Source organism: Microcaecilia unicolor, chromosome 2 (genome assembly GCF_901765095.1).
Source record: "Microcaecilia unicolor chromosome 2, aMicUni1.1, whole genome shotgun sequence".
NCBI classification, from domain to species: domain Eukaryota; kingdom Metazoa; phylum Chordata; class Amphibia; order Gymnophiona; family Siphonopidae; genus Microcaecilia; species Microcaecilia unicolor.
In genome coordinates this window covers 123,280,588-123,297,410 of record NC_044032.1, presented here as the reverse complement: position 1 = coordinate 123,297,410, position 16,823 = coordinate 123,280,588, and the positions used below count along the sequence as shown (strand labels likewise).

The following is a 16,823-nucleotide window of genomic DNA, read 5'->3' as shown; positions in this document are numbered from 1 at the left end:
ATCAGGTTTTTTATGGCCACTGTAAAAATGATCAGCGCACAGGAATGACCTACTTAAGGGCATGCTAAGGCCTATTTTTACCACAGCTTAGCAAAAGGACCCCTATGAGATTTGATATGAAGCGGGGAGGGAATTGGTATCATTTGCTTGAATATTGTTTTTACTGTAAATGTAATGTATTTTGCTGTCTATGCACTTTTTGGAAATTGTGACCTTGGGCTTATGGGTGAGGCAGCCAATCAAATAAAGTAACGTAAAGCTATTCACACTCCCTCTTGGTTAGCCAGCAATATGATCTTCAGTTGGATGAATAAGTATACTGTGAAACTTCAAATACAGCACTTCTTCATTACAGAAATTAAAACAAAAATACTGTTACAGAATTTTCCATCTGATGCAGCTAAAGATCAAGATCATCTATAAACACAAGGTCACTCACATCCAACTCCATCGACACTTAGCATACCTGTAATTAAATAGGAATGTGCTTAAACGTATTAGGGTACTATTAGTAATCACCCCAGGACTTTACCAACACTGTAGTTAATATCCTAGAATTAATTATGTTTCATGGACTTCTCATTAGATCAGGTCATCACAGTCCATATACTGCTTCCAGTGCTGATCCATTATGTGACATGGCAGAAATTCTTGATTACTTATTAATAATATTTTGTTTAATTGCAGAATATGGGTAGAAGCTGGTATACAATCAGGTCTCCTAGACACATCTGTGAAAAAATGAGCACAGAATTGTAAAAGGAAATTAAAGTTAGGAACAAAATAACTGCAGTAAACACTTAAGAAAAACAGGGAAAGGAAAACCATTCTTATGCATATGTAAGGATCCTTTTGGGACCCTCACAAGCCCAGGATGCTCTTGGCAGAAGGACCCTACTAAGAGTAGTGATGAAGTGTAAACTATCCTGCTACATCATCCCCATGTAGATAGTTCCCCCTAAATCTACTTAAGCCAGTGACTCCCAGTTGTTGGTATACCTTTGCTTGTGAAAAGCACTGTGCACATTTAGCTCAGACTGAGCTTGTGGTTTTTGTCTTGTGAAAAATCTCCCTTGAGTCTTACTTTGTGTTTTTGGTAAAGAGAATGTGGGAAGACAAAGGTTTTACCCATTCGTCTATGCTGATTGTAATGCAAAGACAGAGCTGTGGTGGTGATGACTTGAACTGTGAACAGAGGAGTGATGGAAATTTAAAGAGCCTCTATCCACTGCTAATGTACTTGCATTCCAGGGGCCTGGGCCCCCGCAGATTTCACCCTGGACCCCCCTACCGCCGTCAATCCTCCCCCGCTGCGGTTGCTTACCTTTGCTGGCGGGGGACCCCAACCCCCGCCAGCCGAGGTCCGCTTCCACCTGCTGCTGCCTTTAAAAATATTTCTTCAGTTGGCGGGGGACCCCCAACCCCCGCCAGCCGACCCGAGGTCTTTAAAGTTCTTCTTCATCCTCCGTGGCCGTGTGCTGCTGTTGAAAGCTGTTGAATTCAGTTTGGAGTCTGACGCCGCAGCACGTTGTACTTGCAGGACGCTCCTGCACGTACAACGTGCTGCAACGTCAGACTCCGAACTGAATTCAACAGCAGCATGCGGCCACGGAGGACGAAGAAGAACTTTAAAGACCTCGGGTCGGCTGGCGGGGGTTGGGGTCCCCCGCCAGCTGAAGAAATATTTTTAAAGGCAGCGGCAGGTGGAAGTGGACCTCGGCTGGCGGGGGTTGGGGTCCCCCGCCAGCAAAGGTAAGCAACGGCAGCGGGGGAGGGTTGACGGCGGTAGGGGGGTGGAGAGAGTCATTGGTGGCAGGGGGGGGGGTCGTGGGGGGGGGCTAAAATGTGCCCCCTCCCTCTGGCTCTGGCCCCCCCTACCGCCGGAGTCCAGATACGCCCCTGTTACATTCTACAATTCTTTGCAACCCAATAAGGAAATATTAGAGCAAAAGGTCTGATTGAGTCTGTAGCTTTTTCCCTCTTTTTCTTTTGTATTTTTGGCTCCTACCAGCATCAATAATGGTGCTACACAACTCAATGGTATGTGAATGCATTCAATATTTACAAACATTGGCAGTTTGTGGCAATTTGCTCACAGTAACACATAAGAAAAAGGTTCCAGAACGATGAAACTGACTTTACTTGTACTCTGCAAGGTGTGCTGAGAGACACAGCTAGTACTATATTCTAACACATCTTTGCACTAAACAATATTTCAATTGCTTCCCTATTGTGTTGCAAGTAAAAAGTATGACTGACTGCTCCAGACTGTGGCTGTAGATCCCAGGATTTCCAGCTCCAGTAGCTGACTTCTGAAAGATTCTCCAGTTTCTCTGGTACCAGGCAATCTCGAGTTCCTTACATGCATTACTCCTTCATTACAAACAAATAATAACTTAAGCACAGCACAGAACCCTGGCTTGGCTAACAGGATCAGCTGAATGCCTATGTTCAGTGCTTATTTGCAGGTGCTATACCAGCTTTAAACTTCGTACAATTAGATACATTTTCCAGGAGATAAAGCAATTTTAAACTAGAAACTAGGGGGAATGCTGACAGTTGCTCAAAATACCATGGCTCAGAACAAAGTATCCTTGAAGGATATCATCAAAACAAGAAAGTTTGGGCATACCAATGGTGAGGTTGTAATAAAGGCAATAGTAGATTAGGTACCTTTAAATAAAGGGCAGACAGACTTGAAAAATAATAAATTATCACTGTCAACCGCTAAGCAAGTTGTTAATAGAACAAAATACATTATTTGAAATATTTGTGTACAAATGCTAGAAGCCTAAAAAATAAGACTGAAATGCACTAAATGAAAAGGTAGACATAACAGGCATCTCTGAGACCTATGGAAGGAGGATAGCCAATTGGACACTGTCATACCAGGGTACACATTATATAGCAGTGATAGGGTGGATCAAATTTGTGGAGGGGTAGTGCTATATATTAAAGGAGGTCTTGAATCAACTAGACTAAAAGTTCTATAGGAAACAAAATACACAGTGGAATCCTCATGGATAGAAATTCCATGTGTTAAAGTGAAAAGGATAGGGATAGGAGTATACCATCGTCCGCCTGGCCAGAATGAACAGACATAGAAATGTTAGAAGAAATTAGAGAAGCTAACAAACTAGGGGTTCCTTTTACCAAGCTGCGGTAAAAGGGTGTTTTTGATGCGCAATGAGGCCCCCTTTTACAGCAGCAGGTAAAAAGTTGTCTTTTTTTTTTTTTTTTTAAAGAAATGGTCATGCAGCAAGTGAACCACTTGCCGCATAGCAATTTTGTTGGGGGGGGGGGGGGAAGCACTTACCGCCACCCATTGAGGTGGTGGTAAAGGCTTCTATGCTAACCCGGCAGTAACTGGGCAGATTACTGATACGTAAACACAGGCACTACAAAAATTAACATTTTTTGTAGTGCTGGAAGTGGCAAGCGCTAAGGTTGGGAACTACTGCCAGATCAGCAAGTGGTACGATCGTGTTGGGCTTACTGCCACTTTGTAAAAGACCCCTTAGGTAACACAATAATAATGGGTGATTTCAATTACCTCAGGGGTGATTGGATAAATGTAACATCAGGGCATGCTAGGGAGGTAAAGTTTCTAGATGAAAAAGTAAGGACTCCTTTATGCAGCAACTGGTTCAGGAACCAACAAGAGAAAGAACAATTCTCAATCTAGTCCTCAGTGGACCACATGATCTGCTGCAGATTTAATAACTGGAGTATATACAGGAAATTCTATTCTATTCCCTGTTTTGTATACTGCCAACTCTCCCAAAGGATTCAAAGCAGTTAACAAAAAAAATATTACCTTCTTAATTAAAAGAGGTACCTATTGACAAATGTAACAAATCATAATATAGTCCGAAACAGGTCATCTAAAAATTCTTGGCTGTCAATAAAATTCTTTTAACAATCACTGATTAAATAACAATGTCTTCAAAGCTTTTCTAAAACATAAATAAGAAGGTAAAACCTTAATCTCCCATGGAAGTTAATTCCAAATTCTGGCACCTTGAAATAGAAAATGGATGGATTTAAGAGAAGGATAACTGTACAGTAAGTTACGAAAAAAACAATTATTGTGCTTGGAGAGAGGAAATATGAGAAGATCTCCTACATCCTTAGCATTCTGGCCATAAAGTGATTTAAATTCTAAACATGCTATCTTAAACATAATGCGTGGGAAAATAGGTAATCAGTGTAACTTCATCAGAACTGGGGTAACAGAGTCATACTAACTTTTACCAAATATCAGTCTAGCAGCCATATTTTGCAATACCTGCAGACGTTTCATCAGCTTAGCTGAAACACCATTATATAAAACACTACAATAGAGAGGTCACGTGACGCCATGTTGCAGGGCTGACGCTGGATACCTAGGCTCCGCGCACATTCGCCCAAAAATCAGCAAATTTAACGGCCCCGAGGAGAGAAACGGCGCTGGCTAGTGTGTTAAAGAAGTGGGAATCGTTAGCGATCGCCGAAACAGTGCAGAGGTACGGCATGGCTGCGAAAACAGTTCGCAGAGAGAAAGACAAGACTAAGGCGGCCGATGCCAAGATGGCCAACCAGCGTGAGCCCGGGGAGCTTGCCGTGGGCTCCGCGTGGCTAGCAGAAATTACCGCCGAGGTAACTGCAGCGGTGGAGGCAGCGCTGGACAAGAAGCTCCAACAACTATATGATCGCACGGAGGAGGCTCATGAACGCATCGATAGCATGAGTTTAGAGTTGGATGAAGGCCTGCAGCGCGTATCAGAGGTAGAGGGGAGCGTGGAGGCGCAGAAGGAGCTAAATATGAAACTGGAAAAGAGAGTGCAGGATCTGGAGATTAAACTGGATGATTTGGAGAATCGAAGCAGGCGCAATAACCTGCGCTTGATTGGACTTCCAGATTCACTATTGGATAGGGATTTGCCCAACTTCTTGGAAGAATGGCTGCCAAAGACTTTACAAATAGAGGATAAATTACAACAATTCTGCGTGGAGCGGGCCCATCGGGTGGGGCCCATGCGGCAGCCAGGGAACAGAACAAGAGTGGTGATCTTAAAGACTCTTAATTTCAGACATAAACAATATATATTGGATGCGCTTCGAGCAGGACAATCACTTACCTATCAAGGGAAAAAAATCCTTTGTTTTCAAGACTATTCACATCAGGTACAATTGAAGAGGAAATCCTTCGCGTCATTATGCACGGAGTTATATAACAAGAAGATAAAATTTGCACTCCTCTACCCTGCCAAGCTCAGACTCACTATAAATGGGATAACTCAGTTTTTTGAACGGGTGGAGGCTGCTAAAGAATATTTACAACAACATGGAGGGACATCAGAGCCTAAGTGAAGTGGAGGTAGTGTGCAGGATGGTACAGAGGCTCAAAAGAGGACGTTGGAGACTATAATATAGTTTTACAGTGGAGAGCAGATTTGGAGAGAGATGACGTGAACCTTTGGACTGAGCACATGGATGGTGGACCCATGACAGATTGTGCTGATATATTCTGGGAATGTGCCCAAGACAGTATTCCGGGTATACCCGGATCGTCTCGGCGCCTTGTGGCTCCAGATGCTGACGACGTGGCAAAGCTCAAATGATTACATCGTGATTATTAGATATGGAGTAGAAGTCAGAAGTCTGCAGGGTCTGGAAGTATAAGAACTATGTAATACTGAGCACCGGGGGATCTACACATGAATGGAAGTGTGAGACAACTAAGATCTGACACTAGAGACATGACATGTAAAGTTATGTATGTTGGGGAAGTTGGGAAAGAAACCTGGGGGAAGGGGGGATGTGCGGTATGTTGTAGGGGGAGTGCAGGTGTTATAGCGTGACTAGTTCTGGGAACAGGAGGGACGGGGGGGGAAGGATAAGGGAATAGGGAATAGGCAGGGCATACATGGGGGGGAGGGGGGAGAAATCAGGGGTTGGGAAGCAGAGAAACGACTACCAAAAGAGGGCAGAAGAAGATATGTGAGTGAGTGGAATGTTGAATGGCTGCGAGACAGAATGGTGGGGGTGGTGCTGCTGGGACACCATGCCTACTTACCATTAGATAAGAATTGTGAGCTGGTATATGTAAGAGACGATGGAGCTTGAAGGGCCTTAAAGTGTACTCCTGGAATGTGGGGGGAATATCCTCACCCATAAAAAGAAAGAAAATACTGCATAATCTTAAAAAGAAAAGGGCAGATGTAGCGCTCCTTCAGGAGACACATTTATCAAAGCAGGAACATGAGAAGTTGAGAACCTGGTGGGTGGGGACAGTGGTGAAGGCCCCGGCAGTGGGGAAAAAAGCGGGCGTTGCTATTTTATTTCATAAGTCCTTGCAGGTGGAGGTGGGACAGGTGTGTGCGGATTCGGAAGGGAGGTATATACTGGCACAGGTAAAGGTGAATGGCAATGTATGTCTCGTCAGTAATATCTATGCCCCCAATGTGTATTGTAAGCAATTTTATCATACAATAATTAGTAAGATACAGCAATTTAACACCCAACAGAAGATAATAGGAGGGGACTTTAATGTGGTGGCGGACTCAATGCTGGATAGATCCCACGGGACAGCAAATTCTGTGGTGGGGGCGGGGAAAGGCATCAAACTGCTATGTGGAGCACTGGGAGTGGTTGATGTGTGGAGGGTGTTACATCCAAATACTAAAGATTATACACACTACTCAAGAGCCCATCACACTCAATCGAGGATTGATTACTTATTGATAGATGAAGAGAGCTTCACACATATAGCGGAGGCTGATATTGATCCTACGATTATATCAGATCATGCGGCGATATATATCAAATTTCGAGATCAAACTTCACAAAATAGACAGTTTAGGTGGGCATTCCCTATGGATCTGTATAAGGACACGGAGTTTTGGACGTATATTAGAGAAAAGTGGAAAGAATACTCAGCACACAACGCATCTCACAGGCATACCCCGATATTGTTTTGGGAAGCTAGAAAGGCTGTTTTAAGAGGAGAGATAATAGCATATAGCATCAGGAAGAAGAGACGCAGAGATAAGGAGATTATAAGATTAGGAGATAACCTGTTACGATTGAGGAGAGCTTACGGGCAACAGTCCGCGGACCACATTCGTGAGCAATTATTAGCCACGCAAACATCTCTGAATGAGTTATTACATCAGCGTGCTAATAAATCGGCAGAATACTATAAATATCAATTGTATAAGTATGGTAATAAGCCAGGGAGGATGATGGCGGGTCTAGTGAGAAGGGCGAAGGGACAGCGGAGAGTGCTTGCGATTCAGACGCAGGCTGGGAGACTGGTACATACTGATACAGAGATACAAGATGTATTTCATGACTATTATGCTAAGCTGTATACTAAGAACGAGATGGATGATTTAGATCCAGATATCTATCTTGAGAATGCTAAGTTGCCGAAGATAACAGCGCAGCAGCAGGAAGAGTTAAACAAGCCGATAGAACTAGAAGAGGTCCTGAAGGAAATTAGAGGTAGTGCATTACATAAAGCTGCGGGGCCAGATGGATTTAGGGCAGAACTGTATAAGATCTTAATGCAGGATATAGGAGAACCTCTGACAGAAGCCTTTAATAAGTCAGTTGAATTAGGGGAGCTACAGCGATCTCTGTGTCTGGCAGATATTATGGTTTTCTTGAAACCAGGGAGAAACTCGACTTTGCCAGACTCATATAGGCCTATATCACTCATTAGCTATGAAGCTAAATTATTGGCTCAGATATTGGCCGCTAGGCTGGCAAAAGTGCTGACACATATAGTGGCGCCCCCGCAGGTGGGATTTATACAGGGAAGACAGAGTGGGAAGAATATCAGGTTGATATTGGCCACGATGGAGAGAGTGCGAAGGGAGGGAGAGAACTCCCTCTTGATTAGCTTCGACGCCGAAAAGGCGTTTGATCGGGTTGAGTGGGAGTTTCGCTTTGCATCGCTAAAAGCATATGACCTTGAAGGATATTTTACACAAGCGATATCCATTTTGTATAAGAACCCGGCAGCGAGAGTATTAGTAAATGGCACGTATTCTCGATGTTTCCCAATAAATCGGGGAACCAGACAGGGCTGCCCTCTGTCCCCCTTATTATTTGCCATCACCTTGGATCCCCTGATTAGGGAAATTCTGGGGAATGTGGAGATAGAGGGGATAAAATTGGGCCATCGAGAATTCAAAGTATCGGCATTTGCTGATGACATTTTAGTCCATCTGGCGAGACCGGAGGAAACGCTGCCGGTGTTAATGGAAGTATGTGCAGAATACGGGGCCTTCTCGGGCTTTAGGTTAAATTTTCAAAAATCAGAAGGATTACCCACTAGCAGCAGGGTAAGAGAGAGGTGGAAGGGACCATTTCCATTGAAATGGGCGGATCAGGAATTCAAGTACCTGGGTATAAAACTGACGGGGGACTTGAGAAGATTATATAGAAGAAATGTGGATGAGTTATTAAACCATACAAGGAATCAATTGGATCTATGGGAGGGTCTGCCGTTAACATTGAGTGGCCGAATTGGTATGTATGCTATGATGCTGTTCCCGAGGTGGCTGTATGTCTTAAGACAACTGCCGATTCTATTACAGATTAAGGATTTAAAGAAACTTAGGAGAATGGTGACCAGATTTTGCTGGGGTGGAAAGAAGGCCAAAGTTAAAATGGAATATATGTATGGGAGTAGGAAAGAGGGAGGCTTTGGGATGCCTGATATCAAACAATATAATTGGGCATGTTTGGCCAGACACTTAGCGGATTGGATATTAGACACAGAGGAACATACGGTGTGGAGTACGGAGTGTGTAATGTTTGAGCCTTATCACCCCTACTATATGCTGCATGTTCAAGGGAAGTGGTTACCTAAGGGATGGAGTCAGCATATCTTATTACATCCAATGCGACGGGTTTGGCAATATATACTAAAGGGATTAAATAAGAATCCACACTGTACGGATCTGCTTCCTCTGGTGGGGGACAGCGCCTTTGACCCTGGGAATTTACAACCGAGGATCAGAAACTGGGCACGGGAAGGGGTAGTATTGGTGGCGGATGTTATGCAGGATTCGGGGAAGATTATATCGAGAGAGGCCTTAGAGGATATAGTGGGAGCTGAGAATGTGACATGGTTTGATTATTATCAATTACATAGCTATATTAACAGTTAAATTCTGCTGGATGCGAGAGAGGGCTGTATGACCTACTGGTGAATATATTTCTACCTCAGGGTAGAGAACAGACCTCGATATCGACACTTTATAAACAACTGCGAATGATTTCCCCGCCCCGTGAATATGAGGACATTGCTCGAAGGTGGTCCGCGGATATGAGAGTGGAGGTTAGAAGTGGAGATATAGCCCAGGCCCTGAAGGAGATAGTACATAAAGTGACTAGTGCACGACATAGAGAGATCCAATTCAGAATCATTATGAGAGCATACTTCTCCCCTGTACAGGCCTATTATGCTGGCAGACTACAAGCACCACATTGCAGCAAGTGTAACTTCCAGAGAGCATCACTATATCATATGCTGTGGGAGTGTCCGGACATTAAGAAATTCTGGGATAATGTCAGGAAATTCTGTGAGACATTACTTCATAAGACAATTAGATGGGTACCTAAAAATCTAATATTGGGCCCAGGGGGGAGCGGGTTCAATCTGAGGCATACAGAAGGTATATTCATGTATAAGGCAATAATTATAGGGAAGCAATGCATTATGCAATTTTGGACTCAGGATATTGGGCCCTCTTTCTGGCAATGGAGGAATTCGCTTCATGCCCTGGTGCTTTGGGAGGCGCGTGAGGTGCATCGTAGCCCTAGGAGTAAACAACGATTCTGGGAGATTTGGGAGTCATATGTACAGGCCCTGTCAGGTAGAGCCCGCAGCTTACTAGTGAACTCACTCACAATATAGCTTGTGATAAAAAAGAAGAGTTGGTAGAATAGGCTGATGTGGGAGGGAGGAGGGTGGGTAAGGAGATGGGAGGGAGGGGGAGGAGGGAGGGGTAGGGGCGGATGTGTGTTGTGTTTATGCTGCAGCAGATGAAAACAGAGTTAAGTTAAAGAAATGTGGTTTTTATAGGAGATTAATAAAACTAAGCACACAGAATGACACCAGTGATTTATATTTATTTTTTAAACATTGTTACATAATGTTTAGGTCACTAATTGATACATGTCAAAAATCACAGGCAGAGTTATTGACCATAGTTATGTGTAACTCTGTTGCATGCATATGCCATTGTTAATTCATATAGTAATATGGAGGGGGAGGGGGGGGGAAGGGTAAGGGGAGAAACAAAGAAAAGTTGATGATAGTAGTCTTGCTGTATTAGTACAGGATGGCAATGTTAAATGCTTGAGTTATTATGTTTAACATGGAATGGTGTTGTTTCTGCATTCATCAATAAAAATTATTAAACCTAAAACACTACAATAATCTAACTGTGGAAGTAAAACAGCCTGGACTAGGTCCCTAAATTTATGCAAATGAAGTGATGATCTGATCACTCTAAATGCCTTAACCTAAAAAAAAATTCCTGACTGAATTAATTTGTTTTGCAAAAGTCAGATTTGAATCCAGTATAATACCCAGAACGTTAGCTTGTTCATCTATTGTTAATTTTTCCCCTGTATCAAGCACATGTTCCCAAACCATGTTTGTCTTTTGTCTATTTAATTTCAAACAATATGTTAGCATGTACTGTAACTTTCAAAAAGGATACTATGATAAAATGAGGAAAATGGTAAAGAAACAAAAAACAAATGTTTTTAACAAAGTACCTCATAAATGACCTCTGAGGAAATTAAAAGGTGATGAGATAGAAGACAATGAGGCATATTTTCAAAGTACTTAGACTTACAAAGTTCTATAGTAACCTATGGAACTCTGTGAGTCTAAATGCTTTGAAAATGAACCCCTATGTCTTATTGTGGATTAAGAACTGGTTAAAAGATAGAAAACAAAGAATAGGGTTAAATGGTCAATATTCTCAATGGAGAAGGGTAAATAATGGGGTTCCCCAGGGATCTGTGCAGGGAATGGTGGTTTTTAATACATTTATAAATGACCAGGAAACAGGAATAACAAGTGAGATGATTAGATGTGCTGACAATGAATCACAAGAGGAGTGTGAGAAATTTTAGAGAACTTTTAGAGATTGAAAAACTGGGCATTCAAATGATACACATAGGTAGGAGAACCCAAACTGTAGCTACATGATGCAAGGTTCCACATTAGGAGTCAGAAAGGGAACTAGGTGTCATTATTGATACCATATTGAAATTCTCCAATCAATGTGCAATGGCAGCTAAAAAAGCAAATAAAATTTTAGAAACTATTAGGAAAGGAATGAGAACAAAACTGAGAATATTATATCACTCTATAGTGTGACCACACTTTAAAAATTGTGTGCATGTTTGGTCATCGCATCTGAAAAAAGATATAGTGGAATTAGAAAAGGTACAGAGAAAGGTGACCAAAATGATAAAGGTGATGGGGAAAGCCACTGTTTATCCCTGAGCTTAAGTAGCATGGAATCTTGCTACTTTCTGGTCCTCTGCCAGGTACTTGTGATCTGGACTGCCCACTGATGGAAACAGGATGCTGGGCTAGATGGAACTTCTGACCCAGTAAGGCAACTCTTATGTTTTTCGACTTGAAGACTATCCTGCTTATAATCGAACGAGACAAACGCCCAAGTTCCGACCTAAATCAGGAGATGGACGTTAATCTCACAAAAACGAGTAAATCCATATAATCGAAAGCAATGTTTCAGTGCGTCCGTGTCGCTCGTACGTGGACGTAAAAACGTCCAAATAAGAGGCGTGTCGGGGGCGTGTTAGGGGCGGTGATACGACGTGGACGGGTACAACGTATAACGAATAGCGAAATGGCTCTGGTTGAGCGGGAAGATGGGCGTAATATGATGGACCCGAAATAAAAGCGACCAGAGCAAGGGGGAAAGCGTCTTTAGACCCATTAGTGATTGTGTGTAGTTGGAGAGTGGCGATATAGTTGGTGGAAGAGCTGAAGTGGTGGTTGCAGAGAGAAAGCCGAGCGTGTTCAGTACCTGTGACGGTCGTCTGTGTGCCCTGCCTCTTTTTGTGTCTTACCCTTTGACCGTTCCTTACTCCTACTCCTTTGCTCCATCGCCCCCTTCCCCTCCCCATTCACTCTTCCCACGTGTATACTCTATTCCCTGACCTCCGTTTGTCTCTGTGTGCCTGTACTGTTTGGCGAGTGAGTGGCCAGAGGGCGTGGTGGCTGGAAGTGACAGATCTGTGTGTGTTGCTGTTTGACTACTAGTCCTAATACTTGCACTGGTGGTTGGGATATGGATGCACTTAATGCACTTGTGGCATGCATGCTACACGAAGAGGCCACCCACCGCAGGAGGTATTCACGGCCCTGAGTGTTTAGGCCCCGCACCACCTTCCTACATCTCACTGACCAGCAGTGTCTAACAAGGTTCAGGTTTGATAGGGCCACCATTCGTCAGCTGTGTGAGCAGCTGACACCCCTCCTTCAGCCCCAGACACGTAGGAATAACCCCATCCCTGCCCACCTCAAAATCACTTCCGCTCTCTCTGTCCTGGCCACTGGCAGTTTTCAATCCGTATTAGCTGCTAACACAGGCCTCACCCAGGCTTCTATTTCACACTGTCTCACCCAGTTCCTGGATGCCTTCATAACTCACACCTCACACTACATCACTTTCCCCACCACCCCCCAGGCCCTGCACAACAACATGGCCGCCTTCTATGCTCTTGCTAGATTCCCCTCGGTCATCGGTGTGATAGACTGCACACACGTAGCCCTCAGACCCCCCCCCCGAGCACACGAAGCCACCTACAGAAATAGGAAGGCATTTCATTCTATGAACATGCAAGTTGTATGTGATGCCCAGGGGGAGATATTAGACGTGTGTGCCAGGTACCCCGGCTCCAGCCACGATGCCTACATCCTACAGCACTCGGGCATCTTCCGCAGGTTCCAGCGAGGGGAGTTCATTGGTGGATGGCTACTAGGTAAGTGCAACATGCATGTACCACCCATACTAGACCTCCTCCACTGGGCAACCCTCCGCCCTGGCTTCCTCCACCACAACCCACTATCCAAATCCCCCCGCCCCCCCCTGTACCTGCTCCAAGCGATACGCACTCATCTATCTCATTCTGCTTTTCTGCAAAAGTGACCGAGGCTACCCGCAGAGGACATGGCTCATGACCCCCCTGATCCACCCACAACCAGGGCCAGAAGAAACCTACAACAGGAGACATCGCAGCACCCGGGGGATCATTGAGCGCACCTTTGGTTTATTGAAAAACCGCTTCCGCTGTCTGGACCGGTCTGGAGGAGAGCTGCTCTACAGTCCAGAAAAGGTGGCCAAGATCTTTGTGGCGTGCTGCATGTTACACAATTTGGCCCAGCGCAGAGGACAGCCTCTCCCAGAGGAGCCACAGCCACCACCAGAAGAGGCCCCAGATGAGCTGGAAAAGGAGCCCCCTCCACCCCCAGCCCACAGAGCAGAGCTCAATGCCTACCAGCTTGGCGTAAGAGCAAGACAAAGACTCATTGAAACAAGTTTTAGGTGAAAGTAAGTGAACATTTATTTTTTACATTCAGTGCATGTGTGTGTTCAACCCCACCACCACCACCACCACCACCAACACCCCCCTCCCACACCCACCCCCCTCCCACCAACCCTCACCCTACAGCATGTCCCATCATTTTCCCCTTCCCTTCCCCCGTCCCCTCCTACCCCTCCCACGCCCTTCCTTTGCAGCTGGTGCTGCATGGGAAGTCTCTTCACCCTCTTCTGAGCTGCTGCTCCCAGTGTCCTCCTCCCTATCCCCACGGCAGCCTGCGGCTTCGGCTGCACCGTGGAAATCGGGCCACCTTCTTGGTTCTAGTGGTCTGGCCACAGGACCCAGAATGGGAGCAGATTTGGTGGGTGCTGCAGGAGTGGGTGCGGAGGCTGAGGATCGCAATGCCCACCTCTTAGCTGGTGGTTGCTGGTGGTCAGTGGAGGAGGATGTTGATGGCAGGGGCTGCTCCAGCAGCACGGGGGCTGGAGTAGGCGCGGTGCCCTGAGGGCGCAGGTGTTGGATGCTCTGCTCCAGCCGTCTCAGTTGCTGGAGCACCTCCTGGTGGCCTTCACGTTGCGCCTGGAGGAGTTCCTGGTGTGCTCGCTGCTGTGCCTCCAGTGCTTGGCGCTGCAGCTCCAGTTTCTGCTGCCGGTACTCCTCCAAGCGCACGTTGTGGCAGAGTAGTTCCGTGGCCAGCCGCAGGAGTTGCCTCCTTTGGCCGGATGGCCTCTGGCGGGGAGCTGGGCCCTCCTCCTCCTCAACAAAGTCCTCAGGTGCTGGAGGTGCGGCCTCTGCTGGTGCAGGTGGTGGTGGTGGTGGCAGAGGCTGGACAGCTGGTGCAGGTGGTGGTGGTGGCAGAGGCTGGACAGCTGGTGGTGGTAGAGGCTGGACAGCTGGTGCAGGTGGTGGTGGACGCAGAGGATGCACAGCTGGTGCAGGTGGTGGAGGCTGGATTGCTGGTGCTGCAGGCTGTGGAGGTTGAGGCTGGACTGCTGGTGTAGGGCGTTGGCCTTGCAGGCCACTAGGGCCAGCCTCCTCTGAGTCATCACCTGTATAGCACAAGAGTGAGGAATAGTGTTGGTGCAAATAACCCACTTTTGTCTTTCAGCATTCATATACATTGGTATGTCCCCCAACCTGATGACCCAGCAAAGAGATGGTGAGGAGGAATGGAATTGACACGGGTACGAAAGAGAGAGCCCCGCAGGCAGCTGGGTAGAGGTGGTGGATGAGCAGCCAAGAGAAGGACACCACTCACAACGTTGTGCTCAAGCTGTTAGTTATATAATTGTTAAATTGAACAACATTGCAGCATGTGTTGTGTTACTACTGACTTGCTAAACTGCATAGAACTGCTTTATGACCCCCATTACAGGCTCCTTCAGTTGAATGCATGTGGCCCACACTCAGTAGAGCACAGAGGTCACAGGAGGAACTAGGCACAGTTTGGTAATGGGAAAATAGGAGGGAGTAGTAGGGAAGGACGGCCCCCAAAGTTCTGCCACAGTAGTAACCTACACACACCCATAGGAGCCAACTGGAAAGTAGTATTGGGGTGGGGGAGGGGAGAATGATTAATGCAATGGATGTGTATAGCACATTATGGAACACCTTCCTAAATTGCTCCATAGGTAGTAGGGTAGGGAACATGCACATTACATTGTTTTTAATCGGTAGCCTGGACAAAATGATCGAGGTGGCTACAGGTAGTGCCACTGAGGCCTATGACGTGGTGGTGAGGGAGAGGGGTGTGTGTACAGGTACCAACCCAAACTAACTGGTGGTGGCTAAAGCCTGGTGGCTGCTGTGGCCTAGTGGTTAGAGCACCAGCCTTATAATCATAAGGTTGCTGGTTCAAATCCCACCTAAGGCAAGTCACTTCAGGGACAAAGTTTGACACAAACCCAGAATACTTGAATGTAACACACCTTGATCGACTACTGGAGAAAGTGTGATCACACCTGCAAATAATGAGCACCATTTTTATTTGTGCCCTTCCCTAACACAAGTATTACATTGCAACTGTGATGAAGTAACCATCCATCTATTGGGTTTCCCATTGTTTCCCTTTTGCTCCTCAGCATTATATACCATAGCTGATGTATTCAATGTGAAAATATGAGCCAGCTGTTTGTAGGTCCTTCTTGGGCCCCCCCCCCCCCCCACCAATGTGGCTTGTGGGTAAGGATATGTGTCCATCAGACAGCAAACACTGTGTATGTGGTACCTGGAGTTATGTGGAAGTGTGTACCTGGCAGATCACACGTGGTACACTATTAATCTCTTATTGATGGCACTCTGTATTGTGGGTCAGTATGGTGGAGGGGAGGGAGGAAGGGAGAGAGAGATGCTGGCTGGCCATTTTTATTCATGAACACAAATATCCATCCAGCCTCCCCGGCCCAACCCCCCTGCACATATGGCCATGCAGGTTGGAATGAACAGGTGGCGTTCTGTATGGCCAACATTCTCAGACATACATCACCTTCTCATTCACACAGCACATTTAATGCTATGCATATTGCTGCCTCCTTCCTCTCAACTCAACAGCACCATTTGGTGATATGTAATGCACAAGGGAGACAAACACACACACACACCCTGATAGTTATATTGTAACAGAAACATTTATTTCCCCCCCACCCCCACCCCTACAAAATAAGCCCCAACAATGCCCTCCTCCCCCCCACAACTCCCCACACACCCCAACAATTCCCTCCCCAACCCCCCACAGAACCCCAACATTTCCCTCCCCACACACACACAACCCCAACAATTCCCTCCCCCACCCCCCACAGAACCCCCAACATTTCCCTCCCCCCACACACACAATCCCAACAATTCCCTCCCCCACCCCCCACAGAACCCCCAACATTTCCCTCCCCCCACACACACAACCCCAACAATTCCCTCCCCCACCCCCACAGAACCCCCACATTTCCCTCCCCCCACACACACAACCCCAACAATTCCCTCCCCCACCCACTCCCCACACCCCCAACAGGCCCCCCCCTATTTAAATTAAGGGCGGCCATGCCCTCTGAGCAAGGCCCTCTGTAGCAGGGCAATGAGCAGCCCCAGCAGTACCCTTAGTGGGCCCTGGAGCTGCTCATTGCCCTGCCGTAGGGCTCTCACCTCCTGCAGCAGCTGGTGCTGGCCAACTAAAAGCTGCTGCTGGCCATGTACCAGCTGCTGCAGGAGCCGCACTACAGTAGCAGGGCCAAAGACTGGAG

At 46.2% G+C, this 16,823-nt stretch overlaps 1 protein-coding gene across 1 annotated transcript in view; it reads right to left on the bottom strand.

Moving 5' to 3' along the window:
* Positions 1–560: 560 nt before the first annotated feature.
* Positions 561–16,823, bottom strand: part of ANKRD31 (ankyrin repeat domain 31) — a 108,759-nt gene continuing 92,496 nt past the window's right edge. The window contains exon 8 of the mRNA XM_030192298.1: positions 561–731. Within this exon, the coding sequence (XP_030048158.1) occupies positions 583–731 (149 nt within the window). The 3' untranslated portion in view covers positions 561–582. The remainder of the gene's footprint in view (positions 732–16,823) is intronic.